Source organism: Musa acuminata, chromosome BXJ1-1 (genome assembly GCF_036884655.1).
Source record: "Musa acuminata AAA Group cultivar baxijiao chromosome BXJ1-1, Cavendish_Baxijiao_AAA, whole genome shotgun sequence".
NCBI classification, from domain to species: Eukaryota; Viridiplantae; Streptophyta; class Magnoliopsida; order Zingiberales; family Musaceae; genus Musa; species Musa acuminata.
This window is the reverse complement of record NC_088327.1, coordinates 16,960,754-16,984,833: the sequence shown is the minus strand read 5'-3', so window position 1 is coordinate 16,984,833 and position 24,080 is coordinate 16,960,754. Positions and strand designations below refer to the sequence as shown.

The following is a 24,080-nucleotide window of genomic DNA, read 5'->3' as shown; positions in this document are numbered from 1 at the left end:
TGGCATTTTTCTTCGCAAAAATACTTCACTCCATCTCCATGCCTTTGCTGATGCTGATTGGGCAGGGAACTTTGATGATAGAACATCTACGTCCGGATACATTGTCTTCCTTGGAGCTACTCCAATCAGTTGGAGTTCTAAAAAACAAAAGACGGTTGCACGATCTACAACTGAAGCTGAATACCGTGTCGTCGCCACCGCCGCTGCTGAACTCAATTGGGTCACAAATTTGCTCAAGGAACTCAACGTCAACTCCACGGTTATTCCTACAATATATTGTGATAATATTGGAGCTACTTATTTATGTGCCAATCCAGTGTTCCATTCCCGCATGAAACACATAGCCATCGACTTCCATTTTGTGCGAGATCAAGTTGCCAGACATCAACTCCGAGTTTCTCATGTACATACAGCAGATCAACTAGCCGACTCACTCACAAAGCCTCTCGCTCGTAAACTATTTTCATCTCATCGGTCCAAGATCGACATCCTTGATGGAAGCTCAATCTTGCGGGGGCATGATAAGCAGATAAGATTTCCTCAAGGCAGTTGAGGAAATCTCTCGACAGTTGAGAAAAATCCTCCATGCTGAATGTGTATAACCTCCCTACTGAGTGTGTATAAATGGCTGTCAAGAACTCACTATCAAAATGTATTAGGCAATTATATCTCATACATTTCATAGTTTTTCTACAATTTCTATCTTTCTATCTTCTTCGCTTAATTTCTATCATTAAGTGGGTGATGGATTAAAGAATAAGCTGATGGTCATAAACGAATGAAGTATATGTACGCATAATAGATTTAAAATGAAACCTCCAGGGACAAGGCACCAAATTATGCACAAATATCTTTACATATCTGCTTCTTTTTCTGATCGCAGCCATTTAGATCATAAACAACAACAACAATGCCAAGCAGTTTCAAATGTCTGTCTGGATCATGTCAATTTCTCACCAAATTGTGCCCATAACTTTTTACATGTATGGCTTTGCAGATATAAAAAGGTCCTCCTCCTCCACTTGCAGTAAAAAGTATCAGACCAGAACGGGGAATAGCTCTTCGTATTTGGCAATGAGGCTGGCATGACCTGGAAACTTACGGTGCTTTTTTAGACTTCTCCTCCTCCTGTTGCTTGCCCTGCACAATGATATTTCCTAACCATCAGTGATCGTCATCACTAGCGGAAAACTGAAATGCAATCCACTATGGAAGGAAGTGCACCCACCAGTACTGGTTGTGGAATATGATGTGGTCTGTTGGCACATGTTTTCCGTCATCATTTCTGTTCCAATGGTACAAGGCATGGGTTCTATTCTTCAATTCCAATGTCGAATGCCCATAACTTGCCTCCCGATATGCAGAGTAGTCAGGTTGCAGCTTCGAAAACCTTCACATTTAGACACCATGAACAAGTCAAAATTATTACCTCTGTCTGCTAACAGAAGAAAGAATGAGTTCCAAAATGAACAATTACAAACTTCTTTTTCGCGCACTCTTTAGCTACCTTTCAGCAAGACCTTCCTGATTTCCTCCATCTCCAACAGTTATATAGACAGGTGCTGATTTGTCAGGCACAGGATAACGGTTACCAGAGGTGATGTTGTAGTTGATATTGGACACACGATACTACAATGAAACTGAATCTATTAGAAGTAATATAAAACTGGATATTTAGCATGAAACAAGTAGCAATTGGTGAAGGATGTTATAGGCATACGGAGAGGAGAATATGTCAACTTGACTCCAAAGTAAAGTTGGGATGCAGAAATATGCATAATAAACTGACCCAAAGTTTGCATTTTCGACTAGGGTAATCTAAAAGACATCAATCCCCCCATAAGAATAGGTATTACGTGCATCTTTTCAATTTATACAATCATAATGATTCAATTTAAATAGGCTTTTATTTGACAGAAAGCCAAAAGATGCAAGTATGGTAATACATGTTGAACAATCAATACCATCTTGTAAATAACAATTTGAAACTCTGCACTTATCCAACTCTCTTTATAAGGGCTTCATATGGTTGATGGATGACTATACAATAGATCATCATACATGACCAAAAACAAAAACAATTCTGTGCAATTGGTCACATTATCTACAGTCTGTACTACATGAGAAAATAAAGTTGTGGGCATAGCTTAACTAAACATCTGAGTACACAGCAGATGTTTGATGATCAACGGCAAATACAAAATCTATAAACAATTGCATTATCTGGAAATTAAATGCACACAAACACAATCGTATAAGATGCCAACTGATCATAGTTTATGAAGATAATAAGATTTGTTCGGTGGGGTAAAAACATACACATTCATCAATGTGCAACATCATCACTAAGACCCCTTTTGATAGACGGTCAACATTCATCAATGTTCAAAAGGTGGAATCCTTCAACTCGGTCTTGGAGCTAATTGTTGACAAACACTGGAAAATGCATAAAGTTCAACTACTTTTCCGTCCATGGTTCATTGAACACATCACTGGCATCATATCTCCTTGTGGACAATGATGTCCCTTGGATTTTCACTCTGAACCCTAGGGAAGAAGCAACTTCCAAAACTCTATACCAATTTCTGTGGGGTGGACACCCTGACAACCATGAGGGGTGGATGGATGGGCTGGAAGGCAATGTGGGCCCTCAACATGATGCCTAAACTAAAACTGTTTCTCTGGAAGTTATTATGGAAGAGACTTCCTATGTCAGATTGTCTTTCCAAAGTTACTCACTCTTATCCCTTGCCATGCCTGGTTTTTCACCTTGGCACTGATTCTTGTGGACATAGCGTTTTAATGTTTATAGGCGTTGGAGGTATGAGCCTTAATTAAAGATGATATAACATCTACTTTTCATATTTTGAGGATTGGGTACATGAGGCATGGCTTGACGAAGCCAAGGATATCTTTAAGGATTCTACCAATGTGCTCAAGTCTGTCATAGCTAATACTTTGTGGCCGATCTGGAATAACAGAACTAAGAGCCTGCTTTGCAACATTCATAAAGCTATTGATCCCCTATGCTGAATAGTAAGCCTTAAGAGATGGGCTGGAATGAGCTAAACAGGAGTTATCACCAAACATTTGGGTCAAAACTGATACACAGCTATGCAGATTTTGAATCATATGGAAAGGTCTCATTGGTACTTAAGGAAACTATTTAGTGATGTTTTTGAACTAGGGAAAGAGACCATTGTTCTGAGATGGTCTCACATTCCTAGACCAGAGAATTATGCTGCCCACAAGCCTACCAATATGGCAAGGCTTACTGGGATTCCACACTTCTAGGCTATATCCAAAGAGTTCTGTAATTTTGTTCATGGTTCTTAATTAATGGTCATTTTTGCCAAAACTAAAAACTGCAAGTAGTGTTATTTAGCAGCAAAAGTGGAAAAGAAAGTACCGATCTCTCATAGGCATGCACGTGACCAGCAAAGACGATGTCAACCTTGTAATGTACAAACCAACTTTCAAAAACAGCCCGCATGGCCTCACCCTCCATATAATGTGCTTCATTACTATTGTACATTGGAACATGCATGAGAACAATCAGCCATGGTGTTTTTTCTCTGTTGACTTGCTTCAGCTCTCCCCGCAGCCAAAACCATTGAGGAGTATATTTAACTGATTAAAAGTCACATGTTAAGGACCAGTACTCCATGAGTATACTTTCTATAAATAACCATACAAAAAAGGGTGGATGTACAGAGAAAGAAGCTATACATACCAAATGGTGAATAACTCGAAAGCACAATAATATGAGCAGATGCACGCCTAACTGCATACCAAAGGGGAGAACTGCTTTGGGAAGCCACATAAGGTGTTGCGAATCTGTGCATATAAGGTTTGAAAGTGGAAACTTCTCCCTGATTACAGAAAAGAAAACAAAATCATCAGTGCGATAAACTGTACTGGTGAACAGGCTTCAGAGAATTCTTTTTTTCCAACCATGCCGATGTTCATTTTCTTTTATGCTGAACCTTTACCCATTTTAAGGACTACCAAGCAGATCTAGATAATACCATCAAGGGAATTCTTTAATTATTTAGTCATTAATTTTCTTTAAAACAATTCCAATCAAAATAATATTTTATATTGTCTGCGAAATATTGGAAACTTTCACTGCATGATAGCACCAGAGCAACTTTTGAATCTTCAACAACATGATCCTCATATAAGTAGTACACAAATACAAGCACAGGATAGATGTTAGTTGATTGTGGGTATCTAAAATAGGAAGTACCAGATCAGGTCTGAAGTCTATGTCATGATTTCCAGCAGTCCAAATCCATGGCTGATATGCAGCACTCTTTTCTATAAGTCGACCCCATGAATCCCAGCGGACACCATCATTATATTCATACCTATCAGCATACGAGAGATCTCCAACAAACAACACAGTCTGTCCACCAGTTTGCATATAATGCTCCAGGGTGGAAAGTGAGTTAAATGTCTGCCCCAAATCACCTAGAGGAAAGAAAAATGAGATATAAGCAATCACTCTAGAATATTAAGCTGCATCTATCTACATAACATCAGAAGTTGTTGAAGCATAATTTCATGTGAAAGATAAAATAGGCTTTGCTGATTATTGAATTTTGGATGAATCAACACATCGTGGCGGTTCAGATCCTCAGAAAGATATATAAGATGTACTGACAAGGTATGAATTTTTTTCTTATTTTAATTTCACTCCTTAACCCATTCTTTCAGACATATGTCTAACATTTGTAGGCCATGAGCAAGTATTTGAACTTTCAGTTTATATGGATCCAGTACTGTTTTGGCAGCTTGGCTCTATAAGGATCAGACAACATCCAGTTTGTATTTAATTGATACATGGAAACAAACACTTGATCAAATTCTAGTAAAAATTTAACAAATACAATGCTGCAAGATTAAATGTTGGTGAAAATCTGACATATACAGTATTAAAACACTATATAAGATCATTCTAAAAGAAATTTAGGTTTCCACTGGTATTTTTTGTTCTCAGTTTCACTAAGACTTTGTCCTTAACATTCAAGATCTGAGACAACTAAATTTAATGTTATAAAAGATAAAATATGGCATACACATAAAGAATTTGAGCTCTAAATGTTAAGAAGATTAAATTTCTGAGATACCTAATGCCCTAATAATTTCTTGTTGTAATAGAGGGACCTCAATTTTCAAAATTATAAGAGATTGGTACAAAGATTGCCATGGACGAACTCACTGTAATCCTAATCATTGAAGCAGACTCAAAGCATGATAGTGCAACACAACTGATCAAAGTGCACTGACATCCGCTTGGTTCCAAAGCATGAGCCTAAATGATAACCATCCACTTGGCTACAAATATGCAATCCACCAAAGGAACTTCTATTATACTGTATAGCAGTGTACTGGCTGCACTACCACATCAAAATTTTTTGGTAGTTTTCTTATTACTGTACCAAGGTGCACAACAACATATGGTCTAAAAATATTCCAATATGGGTATCAGTACTGGTATCTTAAAAGATTATCCACCGATCCTCTTGAAACTTCCAATAGAAGAAGCCCTCAATTTTTTTTCTCTAACAGCATCTGGGATTATCTTATAGGATTGCCTTATAGATTAGTTCAACCAGATTTACAAATTTGGCTCTAATTCTTAATCAATCCCGACAACAGCCAATACATCAAGGCAGTAGTGGAACCAAAAATTACTATACTGAAACAGAAGAATAAAGTGTACCCAGTCTAAACAAAGACAACATACCATTCAAAAGACAGATAAGCTACTCTATAGATACGTACAGTTAACATATCAACAAAGGATCCTAATTTATGTTGTTTGCTTGTTAGTAATTGTTATCTTGTCTTGAGTACATATCATTCATGACTAAATTCTTTCACAGCTAAGGTACAAATCAACGCCTTCATAAAGATTAATAACTGATTATTTAATATCCCTTAAATTGTTCTCAAAATCAAAAATCTCTTGAAAAGTCATATAAAAGGATACCCACCTATAATGCCAAATATGTATGGAGCATCTGGATCAATCTCAGGAGGTGTTTGGAACCAAAATTCTCGAGCAGTGGCACCTGTTCCAATTCTATAATAATATTTTGTGTTGTACTGCAATAAAAAAACCACAAATGTATCAGTTTGAATACTGTTCCAAAACTGAACCAATTCATCTACAGCTTCTGATTGTTTAAAACACATCATATATACACTATAACATTCATTCTATCATATATTAGTGCAGCATCTCCCAAAAAATGACATCACTTTATGTGTGTCTTAAACTATCAAAAAAAAATTCAGTATCAACCTCTTAACACGTTACAGGAAAAAAATTTAAGACTAGCAAAAGATGTCCCAGTTGGTCATTCATGTGCCCACAATTATGTATGTAAGATTATAAATTTTCTAGTATGAAAAATATAAGTAGCTGGAATTATATTTTTAATAGAATGATAATATTCATATCAGTGATATACCATAAAAGCATGAAGTACTATAATAATAATAAAATATTTCTCTTTTTCTCTTGTCGTAAATTAGCACCAAGCAGCAAAAAGTAGAGTTTATGACAATGTCATTTGCAGTTGTATTGCAGAATATGCAAAGTTTGTTTCTCCAATATTCCTTCTCTGTATTCACATTCTTTGTTTCTCCAATATTCCTCAGAGATCTCTACATTTCTCTTTCATCTTGTTGTTTCTTCTATGCACCAGAGCTTTTTTCTTAGTTCTTGTTCCCAAAAAACAACCTATATCTTTATAGAAAGGGAAAGTGAAAAGATAGTATCTTAATTCTTAATCTAATCTATGACCTAAAATAAAGTAAACCTTCAATCCCTTTCTCTCGCTATTTTGAAACTCAATGACCCACCTGCCATCCTATTTATATGCATCACTATCCATATGTCAACTCTACCTAAACTACATCATGAATCACTTATCTACCTTTATTTTGTGATACCTTCTTTTTCTTCTTCCAAAAATTACCCAATAAATTGCTGTGTGTAAGCAGTCCAGTAACTATAAGTTCAACGTATATTTTCATTGCCCTTATATCCACAAGGGTCATTTGAAGAAGCAAGCTAGGTTCAGCTGAACCTAGATAAAGACTCAAAAGCATCATCCACTGATTGATTGCCTTACCATGGCCAAGGGGCAAAACTTTCATATCAACAGACAGCATGTCAAAAACTAAGAAATCTGTCTAAAACCAGTCAACACAGGTCTAGTTGATCTCCAGAATATGTTTAGTACTGTAGTAAATAACATTATTACTAAGGTTAAAGAACATAGTTGATATACTCGACAAATGTTGGATAGTTTCTACGAATGCATGTGCTTATATAAAGTAATTAGAAATCCATTTTAATGATGAATTAGTTACCATTAATGATCACAATTAAGAAATCATGCACCTCTTACTTCAATAAAGATCAGGAGGCAAGTAGGAAACACTTGTGATGTAGCCTATATTGTTAGAAATGATATGCACAGTGACTAAATATATGGTTTATATTCCAACATGATAAATTAGTACCTCCAGTCCATCAACAAGGCAGTGATGAATATATCCAGATTTATAATTGTAAAAGGTATAGTTTGTATTTTTCCCTTCAGCTTTATGCTCAAATTCATGCTCCACTGCACCATACCAAACTTCGCTAGTGCCAGGTTCAGATTCTGTGACCCAAGATATTATTACAGCTTTTCCATCATAATCTCCTTGGGTAATATGGACCTGAACCACAAGAAGAAATTGTTTTACAATAGAAGATTGTTCTACAAGAAAGTGCAAGTTTTGCCAGTTCAGCAGATCATCATTCGCATCTTTCATACATAGCCAAAAAACAAGAATAATTACCAGATATAGCAAAAAGAGATGAGATAATACAACTTCTAGCATCAAAAAGAATCTCTTCAGCTGCTTAGTTTTTGTAAATTCCAGATTAGCTTGGGACAGTCTCGTTAAGAAAATGAAAGAACTGCAAATTACACATTCAACATATCAAGTGGATGCCAACCTAATGCTTGATGTACTAGAATCAGTCCTCAATACTGAGGACCATGTAAAGGGAAAGAAACAGCAGACCAGTTTTGGATTTGACTGCATGTTATGTATACACCTGCACTATTATTGGTGCTTCATGCATCTCCACAAAGAGAGGACAAAGGTTTAGTTTCAAATTCCAAGGAAGGATAGGAAGCCATATCCAAAGACCAGGGTGGAGTCTTCCTAAAATTGGTTCCTTAGCCCCCTTAGTCAGTGCAGTCCCAAAGAGGAGCACATTCTCAATATTTTTAATGAAAATTGGATTGCTCTCTACACCACCTAATGTCCGTTGGAACTTCATAGTTATAAACTACAAACAGAAAATTCATGAAAACAAAAAATCAATAAATTCATAAACTACAAACAGAATCTTATTGACATTTTCATAAAAACAATAAATCAAATGCTTTCATAAGCATTAAAGAAAGCAGTACGGAACACAATACTCATCTGCTATGTAAAAACACATCAAAAGTACTAACTACATTTGCCCTGCAATCTGATTCCAGCATACTAGAGAAGCCTGTATGATGAAAAGCTGGTTCTATGTGACTGGAAACTTTGAGAAGAACCAAGACTATAGCAAGTAAAGCTTCAAAAACAGATGAATGAACCTCAATCAGCATATCAATTAATAGCTCTGTTAGAGAAAATAAATTATATTATTGAAGATACATCAAACTCTCTGTTGCTAGTTCCTCACAGTGAGCTCCATGAAGGTTCTCTGTATGTGCCACAATTGCATATGACTCATCATGGCTTCATATTGCATTTGAGACAACCACAAATGCATTGCTAGACTCCCTAATCTATGAAAAGAGATCCCATTATGTAAGCATCCTAGGAGGAAGCTAATAAAGAAAGAGGTTCATTGAAAAATTTGGCATATGGTCAAGGTATCTGCAAAGCAAGAAAACTAAAACATTTCTGTATATAATCACCTCATGGCCACTACTAGGCATGTAAAACACTTATAAAAAATCATATAACTTTCCAACATAATTATTTGAGAAATTATTAAATTGACGTAAGATGACAGCGTTACCAGATAACGGATAATGTAGGATTAAATAAGGCCTAGCTACAAACAATATATGATATAGAGCTCCACTTTGATAAAACAGCCTAGACTCTAACGCCAACATCGCATGGTCCTTAAAGCAAATCCACCATGCAACAGGCTTCCCTGACCCTACCTCGTGCTCCCTCACCTAGTCTACTTATCTTGACTATATGTCAAAGACAATGGATGAAGCAATGTATAGACCAAGTTATTTTAACAGGTAAATGCTTAAAAATCTGAACTCATCAAATCGAAAGGTAAATGTTTAATAATCAACAGTGTTTGTTACTGATTGGTGCGTCTTTCCAAACAGACCATTCAAGGAGAGAGAGAGAGAGAGAGAAGGGGGGGAGGGTCAGGCAGAGGGAGAACACACTGAATTCTAACATGTTCTGTCTCCCAATGAGATCATAAAAGACTAGAGGCCAAAGAAAAAAAAAGCATCAAATTGCAGATGAACACAAACAACACCAGAACCCATGGTAAATTCATTTTTCACAAATATAGCCTATTATTTGTTTAAAGGTGACATCTGAGTCCGAGGGCTTGTGTTTCTTTACAAAAACTTTAGTGAAAATAAATAAATATGAATGAATGAAGGTTTACCTTAATTTTGTCCCCAAATAAAACTCTACTGGGCAACACCTATGGATCACTTTATCTAAGTCTGTCGTCCTACATGATTGAAGAAAATATAATATGGAAATATTTTAAACCTTTGTTCCATCATGCTGGCTGAACAATGTCACGTTAAGCTTTCCGGGGAAGGCTGGTTTACTATTTGACATAAATAACGTAAACAGACACCTATAGGAATGTGTCAATAGACCTTACGACAAAAAGTTAGTCAAGATATTCTAGTGATATATAATTTAGAATACTGTGCTGTCAGTAAGTTAGTAGATTGACCTGTACCAAGGTAAGTACGTAACAAGTTGAGACATACAATGACCACAAGAAAAGCAACTAATGGAACAAAGCTGACTAAATTGATTAAATGCTGATTAATCTTACACTTCTCAAGCGCACAACATTGGTTATATATAAATTCAACTACCCCTGAGTGCCTCCGAAAGACATTTATTGTACCTGCTGCGGAGCATTATAACCATCTGGAACTACAAACGCTTCATTATCCAGAGGGATATCAGTAGACGGCCATTCAGAGCGCGTGAAAGAACTTGTACGCCCAGAAAGAACATCGTTCACAAAGCATACAAGGACCATATACAACAAGAGTAGCGAGCTGCAAAGACCCATAGCCTTTAGCAAATCGGTGGTGGCTTCGACCTGAAGACATGAGAACCCGCGTTAGTTAGTTATATTTATTTAGAACAAGAAACGTTAAAGCAAAAGATACTGAGATCCTCTAGGCCATCATCTCCACACGCTGAGGCGATGATCCTCGCTGGGGTCCCAAAAACAAGGACAACCGAGAAAACAACGAACTCTGCCGATCTGGCGAGAGAATGGTTATCATTCGACTCCGCAACCATAAACTCCCCAGATCGGATCAAAAACACAAAACTATTCGTCTTTCACGCAGCCATCAAAGCACACGACACCAGAACAAAGACCTAGAGTGCCATCGAACGTCGATTTCAAGAAACACTAACGATCCACCACAAGAAAAGGCGGAAGAAAAGCGAACCGATATCCGACAAAACGCACATCGGAACAATCACGGGATTCACAACCGAACAACAAGATCCAAAGGTACGGATCGTTGAACGGGTTGAAGAATTACCTACGCGCACGAACCAGGGGCTACAACAAGGGGAGAGAGAGGATTAAACCACCAAATGGGCGACAACTGCGATCGACATCGCCGCCCTCCACCGGTTACAGATGCCGGAGAAAGGATTCCACAAATATATAGCAAGAGAAGATCTCGGGGGGCGGAAGTGAACGAGTTGTTTCCACGCCACTCAATTATTTGGGGATGAATATTCTGAATACGTCAGCTAAAGAGAAGAGTTACCACAAATACCCCCGAGTCCCCGAGTAATATTACAATCGTGGCAGTGATGTAGTTCGGTGTCTTCCAATCGGGAGAGGGATGTTTTGGGCATTTTTATGATTGCGTTGATTGGTGTTTGGCACCACCTCTTGCGGTGGTTTTGGATTTGGTGCGTGAGATCCGATCACTCTCCGGTACCGATAACCCCCCAGATAACCGTTTGTCTCGGGTACAACATTGCCGGTGCCGAATCACTACCGTCCATTCTCATACTGTCGGATGTGATCCTTGTTGTAAATACAAATTCCATCAATCTATTAAAAATCAGAGCCAGTCCGACAAAAGAAAAGAGAAGGAAAAACTATGTTTGTATTTATGTCGGAAGGAGTTCAAACGAAGGAATGGCTTAAATGTTCCAGATGAATCATAGTCCGTTTAAGGGATGAGTCAAAAGTACGACAGACGTCTGTCTATCACTCCTATTCAAACCGCAGGTTATCCTAGCGGCGGTCATCCGATTGCTTCCCCACAAATAATTTAAAAACAAATTAAGATAAAATAAAAAGCCATTATCGTTATATATAAATATATATATATATATATATATATATATATATATATAAAGATTAACTTTACGTGCAAGGCTGGGCTTCATGGTGTTCCTTTCTTTACGTGCTCGGCCAGAACTGCTGGTACAAAGGGACTACAGTCCAGAGGGGCCCTGAGTCACGTGATCGGCACGTGTCCATGCAGTGAGGAGAATTGTGGGCTGAGCCGCAGGCGCTGGGCGCCGCCGGCTTGCGGTGAGCTGATCCAGCCGAGCTGCGCCTAGCCTTTCGAGCTGGGCCGCTACATGCCGACCCTCGGGCCTCCTTCCAGGCCGCACCAGCCTCTAGCTGAGCCGATCCAAGCCGCCTGCGTAGGGCCGCAGGGCGCTGGGAATCCAGGCTGGACCGACCCTGAGTCTGACTCAGGTTGGGTTGAACCGGGTCTAACTAGCATGGCCCGACCGGCGGTCAGACCCATCACATTTCAATCCCGATTTCTTCTTTTAAAACATAAATTAAAAAATAAACTATTTTAAAGATATAGTAAGACAAGTTAATCAATGTAAACATGACATTCTAATGAAGTCAAGATCGATAAGCAACTATAGTCAATGAACATATGAAATTCTTTAATTAATTGAATAAGTCAAATTAAATATTCATCATGCTACAATATTATTAGTTCAGCTAAAAAGTAATTTGATTTAAAATTAAAGGGCATGAATTTCGTGAAACTCATTAATCAAATAAATCAACATTTCATTATAATTGAAGTAACTTAAAGAATCATGGTTCAATATTTAAATTAATTAAAATGACACTCGAAATCATGCATCCAAAATTTTCAAAAATAATAATAATTGTGAGAATTTAAATAAATAAAAATATTAAGGTCTTACTTCTCCCTTCAACAAGATGATGCTCTCCCGTTGATAAACAACTAATGAAAAATAGGGGAAAGATGTTGTCTTTAAATAGGAGAAGAGAAAGGACTCTTCCAAAAAAAATAAATATTAAAAAATAAATTTATTAATGTAATGTCTTAACTACATGTCCATCGTGCAAGGGAAGCAAATTCCAACTATTTCATTATATGGATCACAAATTGGACAATAAATTATATCAAATAAGGCAAACCCTATCTATGCTAATTTTTATTTTTGAGAAAGAGTGGAGAAAAAATATTAAGAGGGTAGATACTTGACAAAGAATATTCAAAAAAAATATTCTTGACAAAGAATATTAAGAGGGTAAATTTTCAAAAAAAATATTAAGAGGATATTAAGAGGGTAAATTTTTATTTTGGTATTCTTGACAAAGAATATTCAAAAAAATATTAAGAGGATCTTAAGAGGGTAAATTTTTATTTTGATATTCTTGACAAAGAATATTCAAAAAAAATTCTTGACAAAGAATATTCAAAAAAATATTAAGAGGATAGATACTCGACAAAGAATATTGAGAGGGTAAATTTTTATTTTGATAAAGACTAGAGGGTATATACTTGACAAAGAATATTCAAAAAAATATTGAATCAATTAAATAAAATTAATATAAAAATTGATAAAGAAAATAAAATGTTATTATCTATCATGCTCCTATAGGAGCTAAATAGAAATCTTAATGAAAAGAACAAAATATAATATTTATGAAGAATGTTGAAAAATTTTTGTTATAATGTTAATGGCACTAAAAGAGGATGAATTAGTATAATAATATTTTATAATTGATTTTAAAATTCGATCGAAGAATTTATATGTTTAGAACTTGATTAATCCAGTTAAAGTTATGGAGAATGGAGTGAAGTCACAAGTAAATGAAATGATAAGTAAAGAAAGATAAATAAATTTATAGTAGTTCGGTCTTTCTAACTTATGTCTACTCTAGATTTTTCTTCTCTCGATGTCACTACCTTTCATTACCGATATTCTTTTTAACAAATGAAGATTAACTACCCTTGTTATAATTGACTCCTTTTTTAAACTTAGGATATAACCTTCACACTCTCGTTTTTAGGCTTTCTTGATAAATTGGTTTTGTTTTAACACATCATTCTTTCCTTCGATACATCACTCATTCTATCAGTTTGTTAACTTTTTCATAATATTTAATTTTTTGACATAATATCTAATTCTTCCGACATGATGCTCAAACTTATAACACAAAGTTCAATCTCTGGTATATCAATCAAACCTTTAACTGGACATACAAATTTCAACACAACATCGAACTCTCCTTGACAATTGACCCTTTAGTGGTCCAATTTTATTTTCGAAGTATTTTTCTATATCACTTATCTCAAAAATATATTAATCTAATAAACTCATCAATAGATGTCATCATCAAAATTTAAGATTTAATCATTTCTTCCTTTTTTATAATGACAACCAATTGATGACGGAGTCTTAACAAGACTCTCATATCTATATTCCATCTAAAAAATTGGTAAATTTGAATTTAAAATAATAATATTTTAGTGTTAGTCTTAAATTTAAGTTAAAATAGTTTCATCATAAATTTTAGTGATCTTGAATAATTATTATTATAAAAAATCATATGCATAATTTTAGTTAAAAAGCATTATAACACATCATTATAAGCCAAAAAGATCACACACTAAAAACATCATAATCTATTTTTTGCTATTTAACATTAAAAGGTAGGTATAGTTATTATTCCATTTATGTCATAAGAAAATTTTGGGAGAGTTAAATACCTCATCATTAAAAGTTATCAAGGTATAATTCAACTCACGTCATTCATCCAATATTGCTTTCCATGTTTTTTCTTTTTTTAGTTAATGACTTCTTCTTTATTATAGATATTTATTATTTAAGTATCCTGATTTTTTACATTTGTAACATATGACTGCATTTTTTTTACTCATTTTTATTCTTCCCTTCTCTTCTTACTAGATTTTTCTTATTAATTTTTTAAATCATTTTATAAGAAGTGTCATGTCTTTATCATCATTGTGAGTTTTCGCTTGAGTAATCTTCTTTCGATTTGAGAGCAATATCATTTCTTTTCTTTGAAAAACTTTTATAAGTTGTCTTTATCATCATATTCTTTCCATATCATTTTATAGGTTACTGAAGATTTTATAAGTTATTTGAGAGGAAGATTGTTCAATTCTTTAGCTTTTGAATCATCGTTATAATCTCAATTCTTCAAAAAAGATATTAAAATATTACTTAATAATTTGACATCAGTATAATTTTTATTAAAAAAATTTAATCCATTGATAATACTCGTCAAACAAGTATACATGTCACTAGTAGATTCACTTATCTTTATTTTAAATAATTTATAACTATGAACTAAAAGATTAATATTTAATTCTTTTACTCTTCTTGTATATTCATAACTTCAATATGTGTTATATATCATATGTAGTGTCACAAGTAGAAATATAATTAAATTTATTTTTATCTAAATTATAAAATAAAGTATTCATAACCTTACATTTAGGAAATTAGTTTTTTTAAAATCGTTCTGCTCATCTATTGGTTTACAAGATTTTTAAAAATTAGACTTAACTATATTTTATAAATCATAATCCATATAAAATAAGAAAGATTCTCATTTTATTTTTCTAATATGTGAATCAATTCTCATGTTTAATTTTTGATATAATATTTTTTTAACACAATATGTGATGCATCTCTTGATTATTGACTCTTTGGTGGTCTGATTTTATAATCAAAATATTTTTTTTTATCACTTATCTCAAAAATATATTAATATAATATACTCATTAATTGATTTTATTATTAAAATTTATGATTTAATAATTTTGATATCTTATAATGACTAAATAAATATTAAAAATATAAAATTATAGGTGATGAGACTTTAATTACTATGGGTGGAGGTTGAAAATGATAATATTTTTTATAAGAGTGAAACTCATTGTGTTAGGTTAAAATAAAAATCAGGTCTCTAAATGGTATTTAGTATTATAAATATAAAGAATAGGATCATATCAAATGTTATTGCCTCGTTAAAAAAATATGAAAAAGAGAATGATGATGGCTCTATCAATAAAATATTTTCATAATTTTCATATATAATAATGTAATCTTTTTTAAAAAATGATATTGAAAGTTTGCTTGATATTGAATGATATATTAGCTTGTAAATTGTAAGTTTGAATTTTGAGAATGATTAAAGGAAGATCCTTTAAAATTAGATGAATCAAAAGTAGAGGTTAACTATGTATGGGATGTCTAATTCTCAACACGATAATTTTTTGGCACAATGTCGAAATCTCTTCCTTGACAGTTGGCCCTTCAGTGGTACGATTTTATGATCGAAGTATTTTCTTGTACTACTTATCTCAAAAATATATTAAACCAATAAACCCATCAATTCATTTTATCATCAAAATTCAGGATTCTATATTCTTTTTATTTTTTATGATGATAGTTAATTGATAACGGAGTCTTAACGGGACTTCCATATCTATATGTCATCTAAAAAATATGATGAATTTGAATTCAAAATAATAATCTTTTAACGCTAATCTTGAATTCCAATTGAAATAGTTTGATCATAAATTCTAGTGATTTTTAATAATAATCATTACAAAAATTAGATGAATAATTTCAATTAAAATGTATTATGAAACGTCATCATATGTTAAAAACACTATAACATAATTTTTTATATTCAACATCAAGAGATAAAAGACAGGCATAGTTTATATTCTCTCTGATAAGAAATTTTTGAGAGAGTAAAATACCTTGTGATTGAAAGTCATCAAAGCATAATTTGTCAATTCTTCTTTATTGATTTGTTTTTTACTTTTGACTCACTTGATTCATTAAATATTGCTTTCAATACTCTTTTTTTTTCATTCAAGTTGGGTTGATGACTTATTCAATTATAGATATTTATTTTATAAGTATCCCGAATATTTACATTCATAGTATATGATTGTATTTTTTTTTTCAGGCTCACTTTCATTCTTTCCTCTTCTTCTTACTAGATTTATTTTATTTTTTTCATGAATTTTTTAAATCTTTTTACAAGAAATGTCATGTATTTATCACTTGAGCTTTCAATCAAGTCATCTTTTTTGGATTTAAGAGCAATATCATTCATTTTCTTTCGAAAGCTTTTATCTTCTTAACGATGTATATAAATTCTTTGAGAGAAAGATTATTCAAGTTTTTAACTTTTGGATCATCGTTTCTTCATAAGAGATGTTAAAATTTTGTTCAACAATTCAACATTAGTATAATTTTTTTAGAAAAAAATGATATTTATATTTTGTTTGATATTGAATGATATATCAACTTATAAGTTGAATTTTGATATTGATTTGATGGAGATCCTCTGAAGAATCAAAAGCGGAAGTTAACAATGCATCGGACAATAAAAAGAAAAAGAAATCGTCGGATGGACTCTTATAGTCATCCGTCCTTGTTGAATCCAAGGTTATCATCACGGGACAATGTACTCAGTATCATGTTCAAGACTCACGAGAGAGAAAAAGATTTAAGGCAAGATCTCAAGTGTTTTCCCTTTTAAGACACTCTTAACAAAAAACTTCCTACCTCCCATGATGATGAGTGATCGATCCTTTTCTTCCAATGTATCGTACATCATCATGATTGCAAATAAAAAGAAGAAGAAACAATAAGATCAGCTATCACAATCCGGATTTATAAAGACATCTAAACCGACCTATAATTCATCTTTGTTTTAGATCCAACCAAATCATCTCACTACGGAAATCTTATATTTTAATTATGCGGAAAACTTGGTTGGTGAACAATATATGATATGATTTGCACACACAATGGTACCAATGACTACTAGATTCGATGCTCTATTAACATAACGTCCTCCTTTATGTTGATAGCTACCTACTTCTAATTAATAACATTTGATGGATCCAATTGATCCATTTCCATCTTTATCAATTATATCAAACATCATGTCAAACACTCAAAAAAAGGTTATAGAACATTTTTATTAATAGAATGCAAACATTCACGTCTTCGTATCATCATCATTGTCTCGATGGTATATATATTACTTTGTAATATATAGGGATATTAACAGATTTTTTTTGTAATTATTTTTTGTTTCTTAAACCAAAAATATATTCGAATTTGTTTCACTCACAAGAACAACTCGTTTGTCCTCTGTACTCGCATCAAAAATTCCTATAAAATATTCGTCGAGTATTTTCTCATTCGTATCTCATTTTAATTTTTTTTAAATAATACTCTTTAATTTAAAAATATTTATTTTTTTTTATTAATTTTAAATATTATTAAAAAATACAATAAAATAATTTTATATTATGTCTCTTTAATTACCATTACTCATAGATCGGTATAATATCATATTTTAAACTTATGGTTGGTTTGATTGGGATTGCGAGTCTATTTAAATGATTTATAATATACTTAAATATATTTTATAATATTTTTTATGATGATCAAAATGTTATAATAAAGTTATTTTTTTTATTTTTATTTAGTGATATCATTCCTAAACTATTACAAATATCTATTTAAATCATAAAATTATTTATTAAATAAAATTTAAAGTATTTTGCATTTTATTTAACTCATTTACAGTGCTTTCGAGTATACTTTTATATATTTTTTACTTTATCAACCAAAACATTATGACAAACCAAAAATACTATAATAAGCTAAAACAATACAACAGGAAATAAAAATAAAAATATTTGAGCAGTAGCTTAAGTATTTTTTAAATCATGGGTACTATTTGCAAAAAAAAAAAAAAAAAAAGAAAATGTGCCAATTGAAAAATACCTAAATATAATTTTATTTCGAAGAAAGCGGCACATGACACAACCATCCGTGTCTCCCAATACCATGGAGCTGCTACTATCCGTCTTCTTCACCGACAAAGGCACCGATGGGAAGCAATAACAAATGGTGTTCGTGTGACACACAATGATTAATTTATGCGTCATTAGTCTTAAGCAGCCAATGTGATCCGATTTAGAAAACGGTGACACTGCGTATCGGGTGTCATCAACTTAGTTTGCATGTTCCTACCACCGACCGTCTGCCTCGTCGTCACCGACACTGTCACGGATATAATAATAATAATAATAATAATAATAATAATAATAATAATAATAATAATAATAATAATAATAATAATAAGGTACCCAAATTTTGATTACCCAATCAATGTATATGCAGCCACACTCAACTTAATTATAATTGCTGGAATAATAATAATTAAGCGCTTGATTTGAAATAAATTTAATTCCAGAACAGAGATGAGATGATGATGATGATGATGATGATGACACAACAATTTGGTGGAGAACCGACAAGAGGTGATGGAGACTTAATGCAAAGAACGACGAGAGAAACCTCCTCCTTCGTCCACCGGCTTACCCGCCGACGAGGAAAGCCCAACGGATGCCACGCTTTCCCATTACCCGAGACGCCAGCTGTGCTCTCGCAAACAACCTTTTCTCACCTACCTCTCCGCACCCCCCGACGCACCCTTCCTCTCATCGGTGCGGGCCCCAAAACCTCGATCACGGCCAACTCGTTGGGTTTATTTCTTACCCGTTCTTGATTTAGCGGTAAAAAGATTCTTATTATTTTTTGGGCAAAGTTCCGCAAAGGGCGAACACGTCTTCACCACGTTTCCCTGCCTCCTCCTCCTCCTCCTCCTCCTGGTTTTACGCGACACGGATGGTTTGATGCGGTCCCCACCGTCGAGACCGCTCTGCCTCCAATAAGAAGGCAGGTGGGTTTGCGTAACAGACTGAGAGTTGTTCCTTTCAGTAAAATGATCCGCCAGAACACCCATACTAAAGTGATCCCAATCCCTCCGCTCTCTCCTTGGGCTTCCGTATATAATGCACTCAAACCCCGGCCGTCTCCGAGTAGCATGCGAAGAGAGGGAGGTCGGAACCCCCCGAAACCTTCACGCGCGATCTGCTAGGCACAAGATCCGGCAATGGCGGTGGCATTCCTCTCCGATCTCCTCACCGAGGTCCTGATCCCGGTGGCGGCCGTCGTCGGGATCGTGTTCGCCCTGGTGCAGTGGCTCCTGGTCTCGAAGGTGAAGCTCTCGCCGGAGGGGGAGTCCTCCGGAACGGGCAACGGCAAGAACGGATATTCCGATTACTTGATAGAGGAAGAGGAGGGGCTTAACGATCACAACGTGGTCGTCAAGTGTGCCGAGATCCAGAGCGCCATTTCGGAAGGTGAGAGCAATTATTAGACATCATGCCTTGTTGTCGTATGTTTGGAGGGTATCTGCCGGGTTTACTGTTTGAATCTTCGCGATTGTTATGGAGTTTACTGTGCGGAAGGAATCTTGGTTGCAACATTATCGTTCGTTTCTTCGAGCTACGAATGATCTGCTTTTCGAAGTAAACTCGATGAACGAGTTTGGGTTCTTAGGTTGTCCACTGTTCCTTTCGGATTTTGGTTTATGAGTCCCCTTTCAAAAAACCCAAGAAAAACCTGAATCAAAACTTTTGATTTGCTCGGGGTTTACAACATTTATTTTTCTCTTCTTTATTAGCCTCAAACTTGCATGTCATGTGCTGTCAATTTTTCTCTTCTTTACATGTGAGCTTATGAATGTATTAGCACTGACTTCAAGACCATATTTTCCTTTATTTATTTATTTATGTATTTTAACCGAGTCGTACATTGCGAAATTTATCTCGTGCACTAATGGGGGTTTCTAAGATCACAAGGATCTTGCACGATTCGCTGGTACTCTGCCTATAAGTGGCGGGTTTCTACGATTACAGACAAATCGGTGTACGATATAAGTTTTGAGATCATGTCATGTAGCTTGGTCAACGAAAACGGAAAATGGTTGAAACTGATTGAGAATTTATATCCCAACTTAAAATGTTATCTTTCATGTGTCCATTTATCTCTCAATTTGAGTACTAGTCAACTTTTTATGACATGGCATTCGATTCGATTGTTTTCTTTTCTAAAAAGGCAATTCTAAGAGCAGCAATCTGTAAAGCTACAAAAAGTTCATCTTTAATTAGGTGCTGAAATTGTGTGTGTGTCTAGATCTGCCAATATTTATTTTTAGCTTAGATCCAAAAGATTCATTTATTTTTAGCTTTGTTCTAAAAACATTTTCGAGCTTGATAAATTTTTTTGTTTATCTCATTGTTGGTTCCTAACCAGGATGATTTACTAAATTAATATAATGACGTGATTTTTTGTGAATTGGTTTATGTAGCATGGTATCTAACATGAGGTTGCTGTGCATTTGAACAGGAGCTACTTCTTTCCTCTTCACAGAATATCAGTATGTTGGAATCTTTATGGCTGTTTTTGCAGTCCTGATCTTCCTCTTCCTTGGCTCCGTTGAGGGCTTTAGCACCAAGAACCAACCCTGCACTTACAACAAGGACAAGACTTGCAAACCTGCCCTTGCCAATGCCATTTTCAGCACCTTGTCTTTTTTGCTTGGTGCTTTCACCTCTGTTGTTTCTGGTTTTCTTGGGATGAAGATTGCAACATATGCCAATGCCAGGACAACTTTGGAGGCAAGAAAGGGTGTTGGAAAGGCTTTCATCACTGCATTCCGATCGGGTGCAGTGATGGGCTTTTTACTTGCTGCCAATGGGCTTCTGGTGCTTTACATTTCCATAAACCTATTCAAGTTGTATTATGGCGATGACTGGGAAGGTCTTTTTGAGGCTATTACTGGTTATGGCCTTGGTGGTTCTTCCATGGCTCTCTTTGGGAGGGTTGGCGGAGGTATCTACACCAAAGCTGCTGATGTTGGGGCTGATCTTGTTGGAAAGGTTGAGAGGAACATCCCTGAGGATGACCCTAGGAATCCAGCCGTAAGAATCTAGTCTAAAAACTTTCGTTTTGTGTTCTCATTTTTATGGTATCTTAGTTGATCATAGTGCATGCCCTACAACTGTTATATTTGTTCTTGGACAAGTTAAAAGGTCTCGTTTTATTATTTCATTTATGTGCTTCCTTTCTTGTATCCATGCAAGTACCGGACAGATGTCGTGCTCCTTGTTCAAGACATTATAGCTTTGCGAATTGCAACCATCATATTTGTTTCCTAATTTATGTTTACAGGTCATCGCTGACAATGTTGGTGACAATGTTGGGGATATTGCTGGAATGGGATCTGATCTCTTTGGTTCATATGCTGAATCTTCATGTGCTGCCCTTGTTGTTGCTTCAATCTCTTCTTTTGGAATTAACCACGAGCTGACTGCAATGTTGTATCCGCTACTGATCAGTTCCATGGGCATTATTGTTTGTCTGGTCACCACTCTTTTTGCTACCGACTTTTTTGAGATAAAAGCGGTGAAGGAGATTGAACCTGCACTAAAGTGGCAGCTTATAATCTCCACTGTTCTCATGACCGTGGGTATTGCAATCGTCACTTGGGTAGCACTCCCGTCCAGCTTTACAATCTTCAATTTTGGTGTCCAGAAGACTGTCAAAAACTGGTAAGCTACCTTTCACTTCCCACTTCGGTTATTCACAAGTTTATGAAGATTAGGTGTGTCTTAATTTTATGAGCTGAACCGGTAGGGAGTTGTTCTTCTGTGTGGCGATCGGTTTGTGGGCTGGTCTGGTGATAGGATTTGTCACAGAATATTATACGAGCAATGCGTACAGGTATTGAATGAATCTTGTTGTATCGACTCTTCCCGGTTGGTTACTTCTTTCCTTCTGACAATCTACCTTGCTCTACAGCCCTGTGCAAGATGTTGCCGATTCCTGTAGAACTGGTGCTGCTACCAATGTTATCTTTGGGCTCGCTTTGGGATACAAATCCGTCATCATTCCTATATTTGCTATCGCCGTCAGCATTTTTGTTAGCTTTAGTTTTGCCGCGATGTATGGTATTGCAGTTGCTGCTCTTGGAATGTTGAGTACCATTGCTACTGGACTTGCCATCGATGCCTACGGGCCTATCAGTGATAATGCTGGAGGTATCGCAGAGATGGCTGGCATGAGCCATAGGATCCGAGAAAGAACTGATGCTCTGGATGCTGCAGGCAACACCACTGCTGCAATTGGGAAGGTAAATAATCGATTAGTTCATTTCACATCCCGTTATTCTATCATGGTTCTGCATTGTCTAATAACTTGATAGCTATGTTGATGTTGACTGGATTCTTCATATGTTAAATTTAGGTTTCTGATGTGTGTGTTTGATACATAAAGTAGTTTTAGTCTGCAGAAGTAGTCTTGGCTTCCAAATTTTCTTTTCTTCTCTTCTACCCTGCCGTCATGTTAATACACTTCATTCCCGTTCTTCTATCTCTCAGGGTTTTGCTATCGGTTCAGCTGCCTTGGTGTCCCTTGCACTTTTTGGTGCCTTTGTTAGTCGAGCTACGATCTCGACCGTAGACGTTCTGACACCCAAGGTTTTCATTGGGCTGCTTATTGGTGCTATGCTTCCTTACTGGTTCTCGGCTATGACCATGAAGAGCGTTGGTAGTGCAGCTCTTAAGATGGTTGAAGAAGTCCGCAGGCAGTTCAACAACATTCCTGGTATCATGGAGGGAAGTGCTAAACCAGACTATGCAACCTGCGTCAAGATCTCAACCGATGCTTCCATCAAGGAGATGATTCCTCCTGGTGCTTTGGTCATGCTTACTCCACTCGTTGTTGGGACCCTTTTTGGCGTTGAAACGCTCTCGGGAGTCCTTGCGGGCTCTCTAGTTTCTGGAGTCCAGGTCAGTAGAGATCTCCCTTAGTATCATTACCATCATTGCTTCATACGTGCATTTAGTGTGAACTCATAGCATATATTGGACAGATTGCCATCTCTGCGTCGAATACTGGTGGTGCATGGGACAATGCAAAGAAGTATATTGAGGTAAATCTTATATATATATATATATACGTTAAACTTTTGCATTGATTGAGAACAATTCAAGCTTTGATTTCTTCGACCTGAAAAATGAGATCTCACTATCCTTAAAAACTATTCTGGCTTGATCAGGCTGGAGCTTCAGAGCATGCCAGGTCTCTTGGCCCAAAGGGATCAGATGCCCACAAGGCTGCGGTGATTGGCGACACCATCGGAGACCCACTCAAAGACACGTCTGGACCGTCTCTCAACATCCTCATCAAGCTCATGGCAGTTGAATCACTTGTGTTTGCTCCATTCTTTGCCACTCATGGAGGGATCCTCTTCAAGTACCTTTAAGAAGATGCCAAGAAGGAAAACATGTATCGTCCAAAGTCCTTGAGAAACTGCACCTCTCTTCTTCGTTCCGATCTTTTTTTCCCATGCTTTATTTATGCTTCATTTCTGGTTCTGAATTTTAGCTGTATCATGTTGAATTCTCAATACCTTTCGAAATAGAGCATTCAGATCGTCTGTTGGCAATGACTATTATTGGATATAAAAAAAAAAAGGAAAAGAATAATCTGGTTGGATGTTGTGTGCAATAAGGTGCTGCCAGAAAATT

The 24,080-nt window shown here is 35.5% G+C and overlaps 2 protein-coding genes and 1 long non-coding RNA gene across 4 annotated transcripts; 1 reads left to right on the top strand and 2 right to left on the bottom strand.

Annotated features, from left to right (window-relative positions):
- Positions 1-771: 771 nt before the first annotated feature.
- LOC135676520 (phosphoenolpyruvate phosphatase-like) lies at positions 772-11,016 on the bottom strand. Of its 2 annotated transcripts, none has more exons than XM_065187799.1 (10): positions 10,866-11,016; positions 10,208-10,408; positions 7,543-7,743; positions 6,003-6,114; positions 4,250-4,473; positions 3,734-3,872; positions 3,410-3,630; positions 1,508-1,629; positions 1,229-1,390; positions 772-1,140 (listed from the first exon to the last, which is right to left on the bottom strand). In XM_065187799.1, exons 2-10 carry the CDS (start codon positions 10,376-10,378, stop codon positions 1,038-1,040), a joined length of 1,455 nt encoding a protein of 484 aa, XP_065043871.1. In that variant the 5' UTR covers positions 10,379-10,408; positions 10,866-11,016; the 3' UTR covers positions 772-1,037. The 2 variants fall into 2 exon arrangements, with proteins under 2 accessions (XP_065043871.1, XP_065043878.1); XM_065187806.1 differs by having other exon boundaries at positions 804-1,140; positions 10,870-11,008.
- LOC135676528 (uncharacterized) lies at positions 8,515-8,864 on the bottom strand. Its single transcript, XR_010514326.1, has 2 exons — positions 8,759-8,864; positions 8,515-8,647 (listed from the first exon to the last, which is right to left on the bottom strand). It is a non-coding gene; the product is annotated as an uncharacterized LOC135676528 (long non-coding RNA).
- Positions 11,017-19,438: 8,422 nt separating the features above from the next.
- On the top strand, positions 19,439-24,001 carry LOC103998428 (pyrophosphate-energized vacuolar membrane proton pump). Its single transcript, XM_009419904.3, has 8 exons — positions 19,439-19,847; positions 20,896-21,470; positions 21,721-22,100; positions 22,186-22,272; positions 22,351-22,681; positions 22,929-23,339; positions 23,423-23,482; positions 23,609-24,001. The coding sequence occupies exons 1-8, from the start codon at positions 19,598-19,600 to the stop codon at positions 23,813-23,815; spliced, it is 2,301 nt and encodes a 766-aa protein (XP_009418179.2). The 5' UTR covers positions 19,439-19,597; the 3' UTR covers positions 23,816-24,001.
- The last annotated feature ends 79 nt before the right edge of the window (positions 24,002-24,080 follow it).

What these genes read in the sequence shown, in the direction of transcription:
- LOC103998428 (XM_009419904.3), top strand. Translation starts at nt 19,598, where the DNA reads ATGGCGGTGGCATTCCTCTCCGATCTCCTCACCGAGGTCCTGATCCCG. An exon ending in CCAGAGCGCCATTTCGGAAG is followed by an intron (nt 19,848 to 20,895) that starts GTGAGAGCAATT and finishes GCATTTGAACAG; the next exon opens with GAGCTACTTCTTTCCTCTTC. An exon ending in ATGACCCTAGGAATCCAGCC is followed by an intron (nt 21,471 to 21,720) that starts GTAAGAATCTAG and finishes TTATGTTTACAG; the next exon opens with GTCATCGCTGACAATGTTGG.
- LOC135676520 (XM_065187799.1), bottom strand. Translation starts at nt 10,378, where the DNA reads ATGGGTCTTTGCAGCTCGCTACTCTTGTTGTATATGGTCCTTGTATGC. An exon ending in ATACATATTTGGCATTATAG is followed by an intron (nt 4,474 to 6,002) that starts GTGGGTATCCTT and finishes TCTTTCCTCTAG; the next exon opens with GTGATTTGGGGCAGACATTT. An exon ending in CAGGAAGGTCTTGCTGAAAG is followed by an intron (nt 1,391 to 1,507) that starts GTAGCTAAAGAG and finishes CTAAATGTGAAG; the next exon opens with GTTTTCGAAGCTGCAACCTG.